The sequence below is a fragment of the Nerophis ophidion genome, linkage group LG09 (assembly GCF_033978795.1).
Source record: "Nerophis ophidion isolate RoL-2023_Sa linkage group LG09, RoL_Noph_v1.0, whole genome shotgun sequence".
NCBI lineage: Eukaryota > Metazoa > Chordata > Actinopteri > Syngnathiformes > Syngnathidae > Nerophis > Nerophis ophidion.
The window spans coordinates 36162377-36184845 of NC_084619.1; the positions used below are offsets into that span (position 1 = coordinate 36162377).

A 22469-nucleotide genomic window follows, 5' to 3' on the forward strand; every position below is an offset into this window, starting at 1 on the left:
TAAATTGATCATCGGGCGAATAGAAGGGCTGGCGTTCAGGCAGTCACTCATGGCTGTCTCATACGCACAGAGGTGCCCTGGTTAAATCATCCCTTAGCGCCCCCTTCCAATATATAAGACTTATCCCCAAACCCTGCCACCAACACAACAATATATGTTTATTATTTGTATTATTTTATTATATAATCGTATATGCTAATGGTAAGAAAAACAGAAAAAAATATAAATGAAATACAGTATTTATTTATGTATTTCTTTATTTACACACAGACATAGTTTTGTACTTCATTATTGTTTCTTTTGTTAATATCATAGTCCGCTCTGCAAAAAGGTCATCCCTCGAGGCACACCGCTTATGGACAGGGACCCACAGTTAAAATATATCATCATCCATCCATCCATCCAATTTCAACCGCTTATTCCCTTTTAAAAAAAAATTTGTGCGTGCACCCTCACATAAATTACACCGTAGGCGGTCGCCCACATTGTCCATTGCATAAACCGGCCCTGCATGCACCTACGGTACGCGCCATGCAAATAAACAAAAGCAGTCCAAGAGAAGCTGCTAACAATTTAGCTAATGTAGTGGCTGATTGTTGTAAAATCGCTATCATCAGCAACAATGATAACTAAATACAGCATATTATATGGCCAAGCTAACACACTGGACCACTGCTACATAGTAATAAAGGACTCTCATTACTCTGTATCGCTCTGCAGTTTTAGGACTCTCCGATCACTGTCTGATTCGTCGCATCCCGACCTACAGGCAGAAGTAAAACAAAAAAAACTGTTAGTAGTAGCAGGTGCAGGCCTGCTGTGTTTGTATTGGAGAGTCTCTGAAAGTGAGCGCATCAAATCTTGACAAACGCACTGAAAATGTGACATCATACATCATCTTCTGTGAGGACCTGTTGTGCAGACCAGGGGCCTAATGTTCAAAACTTGTGTACGCACAAAAACCTGCTGTACCCCCTTTTTAACGGCCTTGGTAAGATGTATCAAAATTGACGCTGACAATGAAATGTGCGCTGTTTCTCATTTGATATCACATGGACAAAGATAAGACCGTCTGGAAGAAAGTTATGTGGTGAAATTAAACTAAAATAGAGCTGTTTGGCCTCAATACCCAGCAATATCCTTGGAGGATGAAAAGGTGAGGCCTTTAATCCCAGGAACACCACCCTACCGTCAAGCATGGTGGTTGTAGTATTATGCTTTGGGACTATTTTGCTGCCAATGGAACTGGTGCTTTACAGAGTGTAAATGGGACAATGAAAAAGGAGGATTACCTACAAATTCTTCAGGACAACCTAAAATCATCAGCTCGGAGTTTGGGTCTTGGGCACAGTTGGGTGTTCCAACAGAACAATGACCCCAAACACACGTCAAAAGTGGTATAGGAAATGTATTAAATCAGGCTAGAAGTAAGGTTTTTGAGAATGGCCTTCCCAAAGTCCTGACTTAACATGTGGACAATGCTGAAGAAACAAGTCAATGTCAGAAAACCAACAAATTTAGCTGTACTGCACCAATTGTTTCAAGAGGAGTGGTCAAAATTAAACCAGAAACTTGTGGATGGCTACCAAAGTGCCTTATTGCAGTGAAACTTGCCAAGGGACATGTAACCAAATATTAACATTGCTGTATGTGTACTTTTGACCCAGCAGATTTGGTCACATTTTCAGTAGACCCATAATAAATTCATTAAAGAACCAAACTTCATGAATGTTTTGTATTACAAACAAGTATGTGCTCCAATTACTCTATCATCAAAAAGTAAGAGTTGTAGAAAATTTGACATTTAGGACTCTACCAGCAGACTTTTTGTAAACGATCCAGTTGCAAAACCTAAACAAAAGTCAATAAAGTGAGTCTCCAGAGCTTAATGTCATAGTAACAACCTTTCACCATTTCACAACTCCTCCCACTTTCCTACACCCACTTTTGCATTTTGGACTTTCAGCGTCAGTGAGTCTGCCTAATCTTTTCAACAACAACAGTCCAAAGTGACATAATACAGCAACAACACTCAAGACGTTGAATCAAAAATAATGAGCAATAGTCATCTTCTTGTGAACGTGGAGGAGTGGATAGCAAAGAATCAGAATGCTTTCCTGCCGCCAGTGTGCAACAAGCTCATGTGAGTAAATCTGTGACATGCTATATGATCTGCGCATCAACACTGGCTATCGAACAAGAATCTTACAAGATCACGTCTGCTGTTGCATGCATCTGTTTTTGTTTCATCCAGGCACTTTTCCCAGTTGAATATTATGTTTGTTGGGGGACCAAACACTAGGAAAGATTACCATATAGAAGAAGGCGAGGAGGTAAGAGATAAGCACACATGAATTGATTCCATCATGTATGTAAGTGTTAACTTTCTCATGAAGACAAACACATTTTCACATCACATGGGTGTGACTAAGACAGCACGGTGGTACAGGTACATTTATCATTGCCAATCTTAAATGTGTAGTTTGGGATCCAATGGTAATATTTCCGTCAAAACGTTTTGTTAGCTTCATTATTTTTGTTCGCTATCAGGTTCAAACACTGATGACAGCTATTAAACAGACAAGAAGCAAGGAAATAAACAGAGACAGAATTAAATTTGCCTCAATTGAGGAGAGACGCCTGGGTTGTACTCTTGTGCAGTCTCCCAACACGCTCTGGCAAAAGATTGTACGCCTTTTATTTGGACTTTCCCTGATTACATGGCAACAGCTGTTTCTAAGGGACGCGGGGTCGTAAACAGCCATCGCCTCCCGCCATCCTAGTCACTGCCGTTGTGTCCTTGGGCAAGACACTTTACCCACCTGCTCCCAGTGCCACCCACACTGCTTTAAATGTAACTTAGATATTGGGTTTCACTATGTAAAGCGCTTTGAGTCACTAGAGAAAAAGCGCTATACAAAAATATAAATCACTTCACTTCACTTCACTACAGGGGTTAGTGCATACAAATGTCCCGGGTTCGGGATCTTTCTCTGTGGAGTTTGCATGTTCTCCCCGTGAATGCGTCGGCTCCCCCAGGGTACTCCGGCTTCCTCCCACCTCCAAAGATATGCACCTGGGGATAGGTTGATTGGCAACACTAAATTAGCCCTAGTGTGTGAATGTGAGTGTGAATGTTGTCTGTCTATCTGTGTTGGCCCTGTGGTGAGGTGGGGGCTTGTCCATGGTGTACCCCGCCTACCGCCCGAATGTAACTGAAATAGGCTCCAGCACCCCCCGCGACCCTGAGAGGGACAAGCGGTAGAAAATGGATGGATATATGGGCGTGACTATTGTAATTTCTACATTTGAAACAGTATTCACATCACACTTCAACTACTACTACAATTGTTAGGGATGTTTGTCGTCAACAATCACGTCTTTTACTTTCGGTGAGCTATCAATATTTTTGAAAAACTGTTCGCAAGAGGCCGCTAAAAATGCAGGTAGTGGCGATATGATCTATTTTGTCTAAAAAGAACTCAAAAAAACTTCAACACTGTTTTATATAGATGCTGTAAATATGTACCGTATTTTTCGGAGTATAAGTCGCTCCGGAGTATAAGTCGCAACTGCCGAAAATGCATAATAAAGAAGGACAAAAACATATATATGTTGCACTGGAGTATAAGTCGTATTTTTTGGGGGAAATTTATTTGATAAAACCCAACACCAAGAATAGATATTTGAAAGGCAATTTAAAATAAATAAAGAATAGAGAACAATAGGCTGAATAAGTGTACTTTATATCAGTGGTCCCCAACCTTTTTGTAGCTGCCTACCGGTCAACGGCTCAACGCTTGATAATTTGTCCCACGGGGGGCGGATGTTTTTTTTTTTTTTTTTCTTTGTCATGAAAAGGGGAGGTTTTTTGGGTTGGTGCACTAATTGTAAGTGTATCTTGTGTTTTTTATGTTGATTTAATACAAACTTTTTTTTTTTTTTAAAAACAACAAAATAAAAAATAAAAAAATAAAAAAAAAACATTTAATAAAAAATTATTCTGCGGCCCAGTACCAATCGAGACCGGTGGTTGGGGACCACTGCGTTATATGACGCATAAATAACCAACTGAGAAAGTGCCTGGTATGTTAACGTAACATATTATGGTAAGAGTCATTCAAATAACTATAACATATAGAAAAGTTTACCAAAATATCGGTCACTCCTAATTGTTAAATCCGATTAAATCTTATATGTCTAGTCTCTTACGTGAATGAGCTAAATAATATTATTTGATATTTTACGGTAATGTGTTAATAATTTCACACATAAGTCGCTCCTGAGTATAAGTTGCACCCCCGGCCAAACTATGAAAAAAAACTGCGACTCATAGTCCGAAAAATACGGTATGTATTCATGATTACATGCATTATTTACAAAATTTGGATAGTTTTATCCATCCATCCATTTTCTACCGCTTGTCCTTCTCAAGGTCGCGGGTTGATAATTCTGAGCATAATCAACATTTATTTCCTGTGAAGTACTGAATGTAAAAGTTTAATCACACTTTTGTAGCAGATATATTTCTCGTATTAAACTCATTAATGTTGACTTTAAGGGCCTGATTTACTAAAGGTTTGCATGCACTAAAACAGTGGTTCTTAAATGGGGGTACGCGTACCCCTGGGGGTATTTGAAGGTATGCCAAGGGGTATGTGAATTTTTTTTTAAATATTTTAAAGAAAGCAACAATTCAAAAATTCTTTATAAATATAATTATTGAGTAATACTTCAACAAAATATGATTGTAAGTTCATAAACTGTGAAAAGAAATGCAACGATGCAATATTCAGTGTTGACAGCTAGATTTTTTGTGGACATGTTCCATAAATTTTGATGTTAACGATTTATTTTTTTGTGAAGAAATGTTTAGAATTAAGTTCATGAATCCAGATGGATCTCTATTACAATCCCCAAAGAGGGCACTTTAAGTTGATGATTACTTCTATGTGTAGAAATCTTTATTTATAATTGAATCAATTGTTTATTTTTCAACAACTTATTAGTTATTTTTTTCCAAATAGTTCAAGAAAGACCACTACAAATGAGCAATATTTTGCACTTTTATACAATTTAATAAATCAGAAACTGATGACATAGTGCTGTATTTTACTTCTTTGTCTCTTTTTTTCAACCAAAAATGCTTTGCTCTGATTAGGGGGTACTTGAATTAAAAAAATGTTCAAAGGGGGTACATCACTGAAAAAAGGTCGAGAACCCCTGCACTAAAACATGTGCAAACCTGATAGCACACGCAAAGCTGATGTACTAAAGGTGTGCAAAGTGGATTGCATATTTTAGGTGAGCTGAATAAGGCGCGTCATCCACTTTGCATTTATGTCTTCATGAATATGCAACATATATGCTGATCATTAAAACGCCCACAAAACTGTGAGGAGGGATTGGAAATGTAGTTATACAGCTTGCAAAATGTGATTCATCAACCTTCATTAACATTTTGCCAGCACTTTTTGGCAATTTGTTTAACACATGTCGGAAGAACGTGCAAACTGACAGATGAGAATCATCTGTGCAACGCATGTGTGTCAACCTTTTGGTGGACGGTCAGAAATAAACATATTAGACATATCATCAATTCAGCAATTTCATTTCATAATACCATTGCTGCAGGACAACTTCAATCAATGTTTACTTGTATAGCCCTAAATCACTAGTGGCTCAAAGGGCTGCACAAACCACTACGACATCCTCGGTAGGCCCACATAAGGGCAAGGAAAACTCACACTCAGTGGGACGTCGGTGACAATGATGACTATGAGAACCTTGGAGAGGACGAAAGCAATGGATGTCGAGCGGGTCTAACATGATACTGTGAAAGTTCAATCCACAATGGATCCAACACAGTCGCGAGAGTCCAGTCCAAAGCGGATCCAACACAGCAGCGAGAGTCCCGTTCACAGCGGACCCAGCAGGAAAACATCCCAAGCGGAGGCGAATCAGCAGCACAGAGATGTCCCCAGCCGATACACAGGCAAGCAGTACATGGCCACCGGATCGGACCGGACCCCCTCCACAAGGGGGAGTGGGACATAGGAGAAAAAGATAAGAAACGGCAGATCAACTGGTCTAAAAAGGGAGTCTATTTAAAGGCTAGAAGTATACAAATGAGTTTTAAGGTGAGACTTAAATGCTTCTACTGAGGTGGCATCCCGAACTGTTACCGGGAGGGCATTCGCTACTGTACTAAACAAAAATTTAGGATCGTTTTTATTACGGTGGATGAGATTTGAGTAATATTTAGCTTTAGCTAAGGTAAGCATGTGTTTATAAGTTATTAAACCATCACTCCATGCTTGATGGTGCACCTCAAGTTTAGTCGTGCGCCATTTGCATTCCAGCTTTCTACATAATAATTTCTGAGCTCTAGTTTCTTCTGTAAACCACGGGGTACGCTTTTTTGGAGCCTTTTTTAACTTTAGCTGTGCAAAGTTATCAATGGTTTCGCGCAGTGCGTCGTTAAAGTTGTTAGTGAGATTATCAATAGTTTATGGGACTAAATAAAATCACGTAATTCAATTGATGCGTTTGCTGGTGTTTCTTTTAATGTTGTTCATTTTTAAATTTAGGAAATATATTACTACAATATAGTTAATATAGTTTAAGTACCTTGGGTTCTTGTTCACAAGTGAGGGAAGAGGAGATTGTGAGATCGACATTTTCTTGCATTTTAATCATTCCAAATGTAAGAATGTGCTGGTGATGCGATCCACAGCCTCGCGCACTGAATGTGAAAGTGAAAGAAATGTGGCAGAGAGCGCCATCCATCCATTTCCTACCGCTTGTTCCTTTCGGGGTCATGGGGGGTGCATTCGGGTGGAAGGTGGGGTACACCCTGGACAAGTCGCCACCTCATCACAGGGCTAACATAGATAGACAGACAACATTCACACTCACATTCACACACTAGGGCCAATTTAGTGTTGCCAATCAACCTATCCCCAGGTGCATGTCTTTGGAGGTGGGAGGAAGCCACGCAGTTACGAGGAGAACATGCAAACTCCACATAGAAAGATACCGAACCCGGGATTGAATTCAGGACTACTCAGGACCTTCGTATTGTGATGCACATGCACTAACCCCTGTACCACCAAAGTGTCTGTATGCAAATGTTTCCGATTTTTAGATTGCGATTTAGAAAATATGTTACAGATTATAGATGTTTCTGCTGGTTCAACACATGGCACACAACTAGGAGCATGAAAATATGAATGTGAAGAAAATTATTGTCTCCATATTAAAAGCCAGGTAGGCACGTCAAATCCTCATTTAAATAAGGCGGTCTAAATATAAATGCTATAGCTAAGTGTTAAATCTAAATCTAAATGTCAAAAGTGTTGTTTGCAACTTCTTCGCAGTAACATTTTTCAAAGTTACATCGTTGATTTAATAAACAAAAGAATGTTGGCCGGAATAAAATGATTGATGTTTTCGGCCGTCACTCACCCAGTATCATCAATACATAAGTGCAGAGAGCATGTGCACAAAAGCAGTCCAAGAGAAGCAATGAACAATCTGCAGTCATTTTGTTGTTATGATAGACTATACAAACCTCGTTTCCATATGAGTTGGGAAATTGTGTTAGATGTAAATATAAACGGAATGCATTGATTTGCAAAACATTTTCAACCCATATTCAGTTGAATATGCTACAAAGACAACATATTTGATTTTAAAACTAATAAACATTTTTTTTCTTTTTTTTTTGTTAAATCTAAATCTAAATGTCAAAAGTGTTGTTTGCAACTTCTTCGCAGTAACATTTTTCAAAGTTACATCGTTGATTTAATAAACAAAAGAATGTTGGCCGGAATAAAATGATTGATGTTTTCGGCCGTCACTCACCCAGTATCATCAATACATAAGTGCAGAGAGCATGTGCACAAAAGCAGTCCAAGAGAAGCAATGAACAATCTGCAGTCATGTTGTTGTTATGATAGACTATACAAACCTCGTTTCCATATGAGTTGGGAAATTGTGTTAGATGTAAATATAAACGGAATGCATTGATTTGCAAAACATTTTCAACCCATATTCAGTTGAATATGCTACAAAGACAACATATTTGATTTTAAAACTAATAAACATTTTTTTTCTTTTTTTTTTTTAGCAAATAATCATTAACTTTAGAATTTGATGCCAGCAACACATGACGAAAAAGTGGGAAAAGTGGCAATACATACTGATACAGTTGAGGAATGCTCATCAAACACTTATTTGGAACATCCCACAGGTGTGCAGGCTAATTGGGAACAAGTGGGTGCCATGATTGGGTTTAAAAGTAGCTTACATAAAATGCTAAGTAATTCACAAACAAGGATGGGGCGAGAATCACCTCTTTGTAAGCAACTTGTCGAACAGTTTTAGAACAACATTTCTCAACAAGCTATTGCAAGGAATTTAGGAATTTTACCATGTACGGTCCGTAAAATCATCAAATTGTTCAGAGAATCTGGAGAAATCACTGCGCATAAGCGATGATATTACGGACCTTTGATCCCTCAGGCGGAAATGCATCAAAAACCGACATCAGTGTGTAAAGGATATCACCACGTGGGCTCAGGAACACTTCATAAAACCACTGTCAGCAATTACAGTTGGTCGCTACATCTGTAAGTGCAAGTTAAAACTCTACTATGCAAAGTGAAAGGCATTTGTCAACAACACCCAGGAACGCCGTCGGCTTCGCTGGGCCTGAGCTTATCTAAGATGGACTGATGCAAAGTGGAAAAGTGTTCTATGGTCTGACGAGTCCACATTTCAAATTATATTTGGAAACTATGGACGTGGTGTCCTCCGGAACAAAGAGGAAAATAACCATCCGGATTTTTATAGGCGCAAAGTTCAAAAGCCAGCATCTGTGATGGTATGAGGGTGCATTAGTGCCCAAGGCATGGGTAACTTACACATCTGTGAAGGAACCATTAATGCTGAATGGTCCATGCAGGTTTTGGAGCAACATATGTTGTCATCCAAGCAACGTTATCATGGACGCCCCTGCTTATTTCAGCAAAACAATGCCAAGACACGTGTTATAACAGCGTGACTTCGTAGTACAACAGTGCATGTACTTTCCTGGCCCGCCTGCAGTGCAGACACGTCTCCTATTGAAAATGTGTGGCGCATTATGAATCGTAAAATACGATAACAAGACCCCGGACTGTTGAACAACTTCAGCTGTACATCACGCAAGAATTGGGAAAGAATTCCACTTTTAAAGCTTCAAAAAATAATTTCTTCAGTTCCCAAACATTTATTGAGTGTTGTTAAAAGAAAATGTGATGTAACACAGTGGTGAACATTCCCTTTCCTTACTACTTTGGCACCTGTTGCAGCCATGAAATTCTAAGTTAATTATTATTTGCAGAAAAAATAAAGTTTATGAGTTTGAACATCAAATATCTTGTCTTTGTAGTGCATTCAATTGATTATGGGTTGAAAAGGATTTGCAAATCATTGCATTCCGTTTATTATTACATCTAACACGATTTCCCAACTCATATGGAAACGTTGTTTGTACATTCAATGACAGCTAACGCTATCAAATTGCTATTATTAGTTAACAACACCTAAAGATAAAGAGCGTGCATGTCATTACGTACGAGAAGCCGTTAGAGATTGAAAAGTTGGCGCCCTCTACGCATCTTTGTAAATATTGCAAACAGCCCCTTTAAATCTAAATCTAAATGTTAAATCTTAAATCTAAATGTTGAATCTAAATTTAAATGTTATGTCGAGAAATAAATGTTACATTTAATCATAAATGTTAAATCTAAATTTTAAATCTACATTTAAATCTAAATATGACCGATAATTGTTAAGTCAAAACCTAAATGTTAGATCTATACCTAAATTTTAAATCTAAATCTTAAATTCTAATTTCTGAATCTAAATGTGAGTGCTTTAATTGATTGATTGATTGATACTTTTATTAGTAGATTGGACAGTACAGTACACATTCCGTACAATTGACCACTAAATGGTAACACCCGAATAAGTTTTTCAACTTGTTTAAGTCGGGGTCCACATTAATCATTTCATGATACAAATATATACTATCAGCATAATACAGTCATCACACAAGTTCATCATCAGAGTATATCAAGGAATTATTTACATTATTAACAATCTGGGGGGTGGGATGTGGAAGGGGTTGGGGGGTTAGGTTTGGTTGCTATCAGCACTTCAGTCATCAACAATTATATCATCCGAGAAATGGACATTGAAACAGTGGAGGTCTGACTTCGTAGGATATGTACAGCGAGCAGTGATCATAGTGAGCTCAGAAAGCATGAGAACAAGTATATACATTTGATAAATTACATTTTATTAATTACAGTCCAGGGAGGTGGGATGTGGTGGGGGGAGAGTTAGATCAAAACCTAAATCTAATTCTTAAAATTGAATCAAAATCTTAACGGAAGCGCTGATCTCTCGCCAAGTGTAAAGATGAACATACATGTGGAGAGGGGCCTGTTCCACGCGCCCCCTGCGGGCGGGGTATGTGCAGGGGCCGGCCATGAAGCAGCCAACAGGTGAGTGGATGCCTCAGCTATCGTTCTTGTAGGGAAGAAGGTTGGGTCTGTGCGGTTCTGTGTGGATTACCGCAAGGTGAATGAGGTGTCACGTTTTGACGCGTACCCAATGCCTCGGGTCGACGAGCTTCTGGATCGGCTGGGCACTGCTCGTTTTTTCACGACACTGGATTTGACCAAGGGCTACTGGCAGATTCCCTTATCACCAGAGTCCCGGGAAAAATCGGCCTTCTCCACTCCGGAAGGTTTATACCAGTTCGTGACGCTCCCGTTCGGGTTGTTCGGTGCGCCTGCCACGTTCCAGCGCCTCATGGACCGGGTGCTGCGACCCCACGCTGCATACGCGGCTGCCTACCTGGATGATGTTATCATCCAGAGTAGCAGCTGGGAAGATCACCTGCGGCGGGTGGGGGTGGTGCTCGAGTTCTTGAGGTGGGCGGGGCTCACCGCCAACCCTGCGAAGTGCGCGGTTGGCCGGAGGGAGGTACAGTATCTGGGGTACCACTTGGGGGGGTGAAGGCTGCAGCCACAGGTTGACAAGACGGCGGCAATTGCGGCCTGTCCACCCCCCTGACTAAAAAAGAGGTGAGGCAGTTTTTGGGACTGGCAGGCTACTACCGTATTTTTATTCCCCGGTTTGCAGACCTGACCAGCCCACTGACGGACCTCACCCGAAAGGGTGCTCCAGACCTGGTCCAGTGGACGTAGCGGTGCCAGCAGGTGTTTGAGGAGGTAAAGAAAGCACTCTGTGAGGAGCCGGTACTGCGCATGCCAAATTTTAACATTCCTTTCTGTCTGCAGGCGGACGCGTCGGGCCGGGGACTGGGGGCCGTTTTGACTCAGCGGGTGGAGGGCGTCGATCGCCCCATACTGTACATCAGCCGGAAATTGTCGGACCGGGAGGCGAGGTACAGTACGGTGGAGAGGGAGTGCCTCGCCATCCGGTGGGCGGTCGGGGCCCTCCGTTACTACCTGCTGGGGCGGGCCTTCAGTCTCTGCTCAGATCACAAACCTCTCCAGTGGCTCCACCGTATGAAGGACGCCAATGCGCGGATCACCCGGTGGTATCTCGCATTACAACCCTACAACTTCCGGGTGATCCACAGGCCGGGAGCGCAGATGGCCCTGGCAGACTTCCTCTCTCGCCCAGCTATTGGGGGGGGGGGGGGGAGTGGGCGCAGCCGGACGGGTGCCCGGTCTGTGTCTGGCGGTGGAGGCATGTGGAGAGGGGCGTGTTCCACGCGTCCCCTGCGGGCGGGGTATGTGCAGGGGCCGGCCATGAAGCAGCCAACAGGTGAGTGGATACCTCAGCTGGAACGAGTTATCTAATCACCTGTTCCCTTTATTAGCAGCGCTGGAGACCATGAAGCAGGAGATGCATGAGGACGCAGGACAGAGGCACAGAGACGAACAAGAGACAGCTGAAAAGCTGGACAGACGGACCATTGTGTAAAGTAAAAGATGTACTAAAGACTGGGTCAAACCTGAGAAGCTGGACAGACGGACAATTGTGTAAAGTAAAAGATGTATTAAATACTGTGTCAAACCTGTATCCTGAGCTGTGTGATACTGTGGTCAGAAGAAGCCGGGCGAGACGCAGGAAACGTCCACAATACAGTACATAGAATGCCATTAAACGGAATGTCAACCTTACGTATGCATACAAAATTAATAAACGGTAAACAGTCAGTTCACAGAGCGTAAACAAAGTAGTTGTACTCGAGGGTACTAAAACATTTGGCTATGCGCTAACAAACACGTAACTATAACTGTAATAAGAATTAAAAGTACCCGCAAGGCATGCTGGGTACCCTAGCGGCAACTCCCCCAATGCAACACAATAATGTACATTAAAGGTTATGTTTTTTTTTTCCAACAGCTATTCTACCAGTTGAAAGGAGACATGTGTCTGAAGGTGATTGAAAATGGAAAAAACAAGGATGTGCATATCAAGGAGGGAGAGGTGAGCTTCAATAATGCAAAAACAGTCAATACAATTCATTAATGGAAAACTGTACCAACAAGAAATGCTAATGCAAAGTGAGTTACTTGTAAGATATGATCTAATAATGTGTGGATATTGCAACATACAGAACCAGTCAGAAGTTTGTCATTTACTCTGTGATAAATGCTGAACCGGGTGTGTATCAATATAACTCATTCAAACGCACGATTTTAGGTTTAAGGTTGGGATCAAACCACGATGAGCTCAATTTTTGCATAAACCTGAACAGACGTCATGATATAGAAAAATAATGGCATGTCGGAGTGCCATGCAGGTTAAGTTGAAAATGATTAAATTGTAAACTGTTAACTCTTGACTGAGCAACTTTAAAGTCAAAACTCCACAGCAGTCGTTTGCAGCACAGCAACGCCAGTTAAAAATTCTCCACTGGTTGATCATGTAGTTCAAGTGTACAACTCTATAACATGGAAGGTTTGAATTTTAAGTGATTTGTGCCTTTCATTGAGGTCTGTTTCCTTTGTCAGATGTTTCTGCTGCCTGCTCGGATCCCGCATTCCCCACAGAGACAAGCCGACACTGTGGGACTCGTGGTGGAGCGGAGGCGACTGCTCACTGAAACTGACTGCCTCAGGTTGGGCCTCCTTAATTGATGAAAACAGTACTATACTGCTTCTGAAAAATATTTTAGTCTTTTCGGACATGAAAGTGCGCCGTCGTCACATCGTGCCATTAGTGGTAAAACGAACACTGGTGTACACACAGTGTACTTACAAGCAGACTAACTGTGGAGACATGAAAGGCAGAACAGATGTATTTTGGCTTAAAAACAAACGATGGAGGAGAAGCTTTTCACACTTAAGCGCCGCTCTGGAAGAGGTGCTTTAAACATGGCTAGACAGCTAGCGGTGATCCATCCGCCGTCTGCAGTGTTTTAGCTACTTCTAAATCTGTCTATCTGTGTTGGCCCTGTGATGAAGTGGCGACTTGTCCAGGGTGTACGCCTCCTTCGGCCCGAATGCAGTTGAGATAGACTCCAGTGACCCACCGCGACCCCGAACGGGACAAGCGGTAGAAAATGGATGGATGGATGGGCGAAAAATAAACCTTGTTTTCACAAGTATCATCCCTGCTGGATGAGGAATAGCTGAACATGCTTCACTACACACCGTTGGAGGATGGAATAGCTGACAGCAAGCTAGCGCTCTTTAATATAAATAAATGCCACGGGTGGTCAACACAGACATTGAATGTAACGATACTAAGTACAAAGGCCATACATAGTCGATACTGCAACGATTACATCGATATTTTTTATTACCACACAATCTTTTGTCTTTTTTATTGTTTATAAACTCTGGAAAAACGCAGACACATGAGGACTGCTTGCATGACATTGCGATTCCAAGACGTTAGACGGCAATAGTGTATAGGCTACGATCAGTCTACTATTGTCAGGAAGTAACCTTTGCCATTAAACTGAATCTATCTAGTCTTTTGTTGCATCCTACAAACTGTTTATACTGTAAATAGTGTACTTATGTCCGATAATGGAATTTTTGCCGATATCCGATATTCTGATATTGCCCTACTCTTAATTACCGATTCCGATATCAACCGATACCGATATATACAGTCGTGGAATTAACACATTATTATCCATAATTTTGTTGTGATGCCTCGCTGGATGCATTAAACAATGTAACAAGGTTTTCCAAAATAAATCAACTCAAGTTATGGCCACCCTCAATGTGACCTGTATGGCTGTTGACTACGTATGCTTTGCATTCACTTGTGTGTGTGTGTGAAAAGTCGTAGATAATATGTGATTGGCCAGACATGCAAAAGCAATACCTTTAAGGTTTATTGACGCTCTGTACTTCTCCCTATGTCCGTGTACCACTCTGTACAGCGGCGTTTTAAAAACTCATAAATTTTACTTTTTGTAACCAACACCGATAATTTCCGATATTACATTTTCAAAGCATTTATTGGTCGATAATATCGGACTGCCGATATTATCGGACATCTATCTCTATGTCAGGCTTGCCCCTGACAGATTGTCTATGTTTTAGTTTTTGCCTCTGCATTTGTCTTTGTTTCCTCTGAGTGTGTGTGTAGTGTTTCCTGTCAGCGCTCTTAATTTGTCTGTTTCCTGTGTTTCTCCCTGGACACTGTTTACCCTCAGCTGCGGCTGATTGGCACCTGGCCACACCTGGTGCTAATCAGCCCGCTCCTATTTGTACGTACTTTGTTCCTCCAGTCAGTGCTGGATTATTGTCGCTCTTGTCGTTCCTCCCTGTCGTGTCGTGTCGTGTCGTATCATGTCTTGTCAATGCAGCGATGCGGTAAGCTATATCTGATTGCGGTTTGTAGCTTACTGCCTTTTGTTCCCTGCTTCCAAGTTTGTTTTCATATTACATGTACGACTTCTGTTTACTGCTCGATACCTGCTAGCTTCCACGCTAGGCCTTTTTGTTTTTGCTAGCTTCCATCCTAAGGTCCGTATATTTTCTAGTTCCCATGCTAGCTCCCTTTGGTTGTTATCCGCCTCGTGCACGCTTTTTGTTTTAGTATTTTTATTAAATCATGTTTTCCTATCCAATGCCTGCCTCCATCTCTGCATCTTGGGTTTCGTCACAAACCAACTCTGACACTACTTATTACACACTTGCTGTTTGACTGTAACATGCTTCTTAGTTGTAGTTTTTATTGCGAAATTCAGAGGTGTTCACATCATCATGTAAAATTGGGGATGCGAATCAGTAGCATGCATTTGGCAAAAATATTGTGAATTTACATCATGGTAGCGCATTTTGGAAAAGTGGAGCCTGACTTTAATTTAGGTGCCGAGAGTACTGTTTGAGTGCTTGTTTCCTCGTCAAACTTTGAGTCTGCAACCGGGTGTGACGCCACAAGCACCCTTTGATTTTACTTGAATCTACGTACAAGATTTGGTTGGTTCTTATAAAAGTGTCGCATTCATTACCCAGCCCTTGGTAGGAATCTAAAATCACTCAGACCACATCTCAAATTCTATGTGGCGAAGGACAAAGATTTTCCGACATTTTGTATTACTGGATTTTATTTTATCACACTAAAATTTCAGGTTTTATTAGATTGAGGGGTATTCTGTGGACATAAGTACGTGTTGATATCTCTAGGTACTACGTAGACAACACGACGGACATCCTGTTTGAGAAATGGTTCTACTGCCAAAATCTTGGAACCCAACTGGTGCCAATCATCCAAGAGTAAGAAACATGCACATTTAAGATCCTCCGCTGTATTTATTTTAATATTTTTTTATCATTTGCAGGTTCATGGCATCAAAGCAGTGCAAGACAGGAAAACCAGATCCCAGTGAGCCACCCTGTTTAAGTCAATGCAATAATCCTGTTTTATTGTGTTTTGTTTTTTCTTGGCGCAGACGAAGAGTTCAGAGACCCTCCATTCCTGATGAACAACATGAATGTGATGTCACCCTTCTGCTTTAAGTCTTGGCTGGATAAACATAAACCCTTCCTGACCAACGGCAACCCAATAAACATGTTCGGGGCACAGTTTGAGACAGAGGTATGATCATCTATGAACCATACATTTGAACAGTGGGCGTAGTCTCAATACTTGATCTGCTGCTCCTTTGCAAACATTTTTTTATGGTAGGCTAATTTTCCATCCATCCATTTTTCTACCGCTTGTCCCTGTTGGGGTTGCAGGGGGTGCTGGAGCCTATCTCAGCTGCATTCGGGCGGGAGGCGGGGTACACCCTGGACAAGTCGCCACCTCATCACAGGGCCAACACAGATAGACAGACAACATTCACACTCACATTCACGCACTAGGGCCAATTTAGTGTTGCCAATCAACTTATCCCCAGGTGCATATCTTTTTAACAGAGAAAATCCATCCATCCATCCATTTTCTATCGCGTGTCCCTTTCAGGGTTGTGGGGGGTGCTGAAGCTTATCTCAGCTGCATTCAACAACTAAAAAAATGTGTAACAAATATTTCATCACACATACGTTAATGCATATGTATGTATATATGTAAATCACACCAACCGGCAATACTTCTGACTATTATGGAGACACATGTACAGGCCCGTCTTAAGTTTGCCAATGAACATCTGAATAATTCAGACAAGGCTTTAGGGAGAATCTATGGTCATATGAGACCACAATTGAGAGCTTTGACATCAATTTTAACGCATGTGTGTTAGCAGACAAATGCTAATATGGATCCAAAGAACACCATCTCCAATGTCTAAAAGGGCCGTGTCATGACCTTTGGATTTGTTGTTCTTTTCGTTCAATGTTTAATTCCGTTCCCAGCGCTACTTGTTTACTTTCTTATTACTGAATTCCGTTTATTGAGTGGTGTTCCCACCTGCCGCCCACACCAATCTTGGCCCTTATGTACCTGTCTCACCATTCATTCATCGCAGGTCCATTGTTTGCCGTTGGCGACTGTTTACGCTTCATGTTTGTTAACTGTGCCAGTGGTTCTCAAATGGGGGTACGCGTACCCCTGGAGGTACTTGAAGGTATGTCAAGGGGTACGTGAGATTTTTTTAAAGTAGCAATAGCAACAATTCAAAAACATGTTATGAACATATGTATTTAATAATACTTCAACAAAATATGAATGTAAGTTCATCAACTGTGAAAAGGAATGCAACAATGCAATATTCAGTGTTGACAACTAGATTTTTTGTGGACATGTTCCATGAATATTGATGTTAAAGATTTATTTTCTGTGTGCAGAAATGTTTAAAATTAAGTTCATGAATCCAGATGAATCTCTATTACAATCCCCAAAGAGGGCACTTTAAGTTGATGATTACATCTATGTGTAGAAATCTTTATTATATCTGAATCCCTTGTTTATTTTTCAACAAGTTTTTAGTTATTTGTATATCTTTTTTTCCAAATAGTTAAAAAAAGACCACTACAAATGAACAATATTTTGCGCTGTTATACAATTTAATAAATCAGAAAATGATGACATAGTGCTGTATTTTACTTCTTTATCTCTTTTTTTCAACCAAAAATGCTTTGCTCTGATTAGGGGATACTTGAATTAAAAAAATGTCCAGAGGGGGTACATCACCGAAAAAAGGTTGAGAACCACTGAACTATGCAATGCCAAGATGTATAAGTTTTGTTATGTTATGCTTTGCGTGCGATTCCCAGCTGCATGACCTCTTTGTATTTTGCCTTGTTTAAGAAGTAAAGATTCATCTTACATGCTTGCTGCCTGCCTTTGGCATCCTGGGAACCTGAACTGTAACATAATGAACCTGCCAAAAGTGTTCTCACAGAAGGGGAGAAGAGAAGCATCTACAAGAAGATGAAGACTGAGATACAGGCACAAAGGTATTCCTCAAATGCAGAGGAGATTGCCCTGATGGACTTTATTTGGCTGGGGGTTTTTTTCCCGGATTCACCGCACACAGAAGCTGTCCCCAGCGTGCTTTCCACATGGACCCCCTCTTCGCCAAACACAGGCGCAGACAGCTGCTTCTCCTTCGCCTACAGCCTGAGTACGGTATGATGAATACCCACCTTGCTTCTGTTTACAAGACTTGGGCTGTCATCCAGCGCGACCAAGTCTCAAACCTTTTGAAGCCGGATGACCTCACACCGTCGGGCCCAGAGGCGCGCGCAGTGACGTTCATACGAAGGCATAAGCGGCGGCATGTACACAGGTTGTGCTTAGTACAGACACTCTTTCCATGACAAATTCTACGACTCAGCCTCCACCAAGGGACATTAAGTCAACTGTAGCTGACTCCATGAACATGTTTTCAAGAGCTAAAGCAGTAAGTCAGCCTAAACTCTTCAAAACTCAAGTTTCATCCTCCTTACTAACGCCACAGTTTTCCAAAGCTCTGGCACCACCTGTTTTTGCTCCATGCAAAATAACGGTTGTGGTGCCACCTATTCTTTTCCCACACTTGTTCAAGCCTCCCATGGTTCCAGTACCTGCTCCATGCATGGTCATGCCTCAGAAGCTTACGGTTCCAGCCCCACCTGAACCTTGTGGGGATCCTGGACGGAAATATTCGAAAACATTTTTCACCCAAAAAATATATTTTATTTTCCCTTTTACAGACATTGATAAATGCACTGTATATAATAGCAATCATATCTTGTGTTATATAATTCAAATACCATTTCTCATGAATGATCCCTTTACAAAGACATTTGGAGTGACATTTTCAAACAAGCTTACCATAATATTACAAATAGCAGTGCAGTTGTACCATAATTAGGGCAGTCTGTAAAAAAACTTTTCACTTCTGATATGATATCAATATTGGAACCTTGGGTTTCGGCTGATTACAATAATTACTGAAATTAAGGTCATGACACGGCAGAACATGGGTTAGTTAGCCTCACGCTATGAAGGTTCTTGGTTTGATTCCCAATTCTTAGAGTTTGCATGTTTTCCCCATGACTGTGTGGGTTCTCTGCGTGTACTCTGGGTTCCTTCCACCTCCAAAGAAATGCACCTGGGGATAGGTTGATTGGCAACAGTAAATTGTCCCTAGTGTGTGAATGTGAGTGTGAATGTTGTCTGTCTATCTGTTTTGGCCCTGTGGTGAGGTGGCGACTTGTTCAGGGTGTGCACCACCTTCCCACATAATGCAGCTTACCATCCATCCACCCACCCACCCTGCAACTCCAAAAGGGCCAAATGGTAGAAAATTGAGGTATGGAAGGAGGCCATGACACAGTACCTTGAACGATGTGTTTGTTCGTGAATACTTTCTAATAAGTTTCTGCCTCGGAAACTGTGTATCTGCAAGTACACTAATATGCAACTTGTTACGTAAGGACATTGAGAAGGAGACGGCACGACAACAGAAGATCAAGCTCAACTGGTTAATTGAATACTTGATAAATACATGGGGTGTGTATGCTACAACGTGTGTGAATGGAATACTCTGTGTTGAAATTAACCGTAAGTAAATACCGTAGGGTTTGTTGGAGTGCGTGTTGGATGTGCAGCGTCCAAGTCCAAAGGGAAGAGGCAAGGAAGTCCGAGGTCCGAGGGGGGTTGTAGGCAGGAGAGTGGTGTCCAGAAGTCCAAGGCAGGGGTCAAGAATCAGGGAGAGCAAACAAGGTCCAGGGGAAGAAGGCAGCACCAGAGGCGCACAGCAGAAGCTGAGACACGAGTGACTGTGGAGAAAACAAGAGACAAAAATGGGATCAGGATAGGCACGAGGGAGACAAACAAACGAGCGAGAGCAGGGGGGAAGTCAGAGACACGAAGCTTACTGAGCACAGGGCTACGTTCCGACGAGAAGAAGTCAGCGGCGAGGCTCTTTATCCTGTCGTCCTTCATCATCACCAGGTGCGTTGATTGCAAACTGCCTCCGGCTGCGGCAGCGTGTAGGCGCGGTCTGCGCGGCGAGCGCGGGGGTGTGTCTAGCGGCGCTCACAATGGAGCTTCTAGGTGCTCCCGCAGAAGAGGGAAAAGCGGACTGCGCGTGCCGTAACACAACTATAATTATTTGGTACTTCTTTATATTGACAGATGTCGTGCTTTAGATTGCAATATTGTTCAGTTACGTACACTTATTACTTACGTCAAGCTTTTGTGCTATTGTGTGCTTTGTGGTTGTGTAGCTTCTAGCTGTAGTCTATAGCCTATAGTCTATCACGTTTACATTTTGTAAATGACTTGACTAAGATACATGAAAATACCAACCTTGTGTACTTATTGACAGTTAGATGTTGACTGGCTGTCCATCTTTGCACAAGTAAACACGCTGCAGGACTGCTTGTATTGTAACTTATGTCAGAGATTTTAGGTGCAAGCCGATATCATACAATACTTGGATCGGACCAATATACGCTATCAATATTCGATCGGTACACCCTTAATTAGTAACAATGGAAGCACAAACAAGCACATGACTTTATATCACTCGGAGTTGGAATACAGGCCACAGTAGTTGGTGAGTTTACAATAGATTCTACAAGTGTCAGTAATTCCAGAATGGCAGTTATAATTCAAACATGACGTAACACTATAATATTTGTGACCCTAATAGGTAACCCTGTTTGGAGCCGGTTTGACTGAGTCATCTTTACCGCAAAGTGACATGTGGATTTGGCAGCTGGTATGTTCAATAAATTATTGGCTCAGCTAACATCTTGTGTAGAACGTATTTGAACTCCAAATGTAGGTATACATGACTAATATATCTTCTTCTATTTGTCACCATCAGGAAGGATCTTCAAGAGTAACCATGAATGAGCAGGAGTTTACTCTCTCTGCGGGAAATAGTTTACTGATTCCTGAGCACAACCAGTCAGTTAACTTTATTATCAACATTATCAGTGGTTTTCTATCATTTCACCACATTTCATGTACAGCATAATGGAGGCTATGATTTGGTAATGCAATATATTTTACATCTTCTCCTTCAGGTACCACTGGCAGAGAGATGAGGAGACTGCAGCACTGGTTGTGGTGCAAAACCCTGAGCGTAAAAGACCCTGAGCGTAAAAGACCCTGATCATACCTGACAACTACACATTAAATCTACTGTTTTGTTGTGAACCAGCAACTACTGCAAATTTCATATCAGAATCAAGAATAGAGGAAAATGAATCACGCATGACTTTATGATAGTGTTAAGAATACATGTACTTCCGCTAAAAAGAGTAAATAAAAATATCATTATCTTTGTGTATAGTCTAATTTTGAAAATTCTATCCAAACATTTTCTACCGCTTGTCTATTACAGGGGATTCATTTATTCAATTTACTTTTAAAATGTGCAATGTCAACAGTAAACTGCACTGAAAAATGTTCCATCCATCCCTCCATCTTCTTCCGCTCATCCGAGGTCGGGTTGCGGGGGCAGCAGCCTAAGCAGGGAAGCCCAGACTTCCCTCTCCCCAGCCACTTCGTCCAGCTCTTCTTGGGGGATCCCGAGGCGTTTCCAGGCCAGCCGGGAGATATAGTCTTCCCAACGTGTCCTGGGTCTTCTCCGTGGCCTCCTACCGGTGGGTCTTGCCCGAAACACCTCCCGAGGGAGGCTTTCGGGTGGCATTCTGACCAGATGCCCGAACCACCTCATCTGGCTCTTCTCGATGTGGAGGAGCAGCGACTTTACTTTGAGCTCCCCCCGGATGGCAGAGCTTCTCACCCTATCGCTAAAGGAGAGCCCCGCCACCAACCGGCGGATGAAACTCATTTCGGCCGCTTGTACACGTGATCTTGTCCTTTCGGTCATGACCCAAAGCTCATGACCATAGGCGAGGATGGGAACGTAGATCGACCAATAAATTGAGAGCTTTGCTTTCCGGCTCAGCTCCTTCTTCACCACAACGGATCGATACAGCGTCCGCATTACTGAAGACGCCGCACCGATCCGCCTGTCGGTCTCACGATCCACTCTTCCCCCACTCGTGAACAAGACTCCGAGGTGCTTAAAATCCTCCACTTGGGGAAAGATTTACTCCCCAACCCGGAGATGGCACTCCATCTTTTTCCGGGCGAGTACCATGGATTCGGACTTGGAGGTGCTGATTCTTTTCCCAGGCGCTTCACACTCGGCTGCGAACCGATCCAGTGAGAGTTGAAGATCTTGGCCAGATGAAACCATCAGGACCACATCATCTGCAAATAGCAGAGATCTAATCCTGCAGTCACCAAACCGGTTTATTGTGATTAATGCCTTCCGAACATTACTGCTATATTTTGGAAGAATTTCTTTGAAACTACGCTTAGAATCAATCCTACACTCTATTTATGTACATAGATATATGTATATAGATACATATATATATATACATATATACACATATGTATATAGATACATATGTATACATATATATATACTGTACGTATGTATCAGTGACGTGCAGTCAGGGGAGGCAGGTGAGGCAGGGCCTCACCTGCCATCATGGAAAGAAAAAAAATGTAAA

At 41.8% G+C, this 22469-nt stretch overlaps 1 protein-coding gene across 2 annotated transcripts; it reads left to right on the forward strand.

Moving 5' to 3' along the window:
- The first annotated feature begins 1954 nt into the window (after positions 1-1954).
- LOC133559288 (3-hydroxyanthranilate 3,4-dioxygenase-like) lies at positions 1955-21225 on the forward strand. 2 transcript variants are annotated; one of them, XM_061910904.1, is made up of 10 exons: positions 1955-2143; positions 2255-2333; positions 12436-12519; positions 13047-13153; positions 15684-15773; positions 15839-15882; positions 15944-16095; positions 20585-20653; positions 20762-20844; positions 20964-21225. In XM_061910904.1, the coding sequence occupies exons 1-10, from the start codon at positions 2055-2057 to the stop codon at positions 21034-21036; spliced, it is 870 nt and encodes a 289-aa protein (XP_061766888.1). In that variant the 5' UTR covers positions 1955-2054; the 3' UTR covers positions 21037-21225. The 2 variants fall into 2 exon arrangements, with proteins under 2 accessions (XP_061766888.1, XP_061766889.1); XM_061910905.1 differs by having other exon boundaries at positions 1958-2143; positions 15950-16095.
- Positions 21226-22469: the final 1244 nt, after the last annotated feature.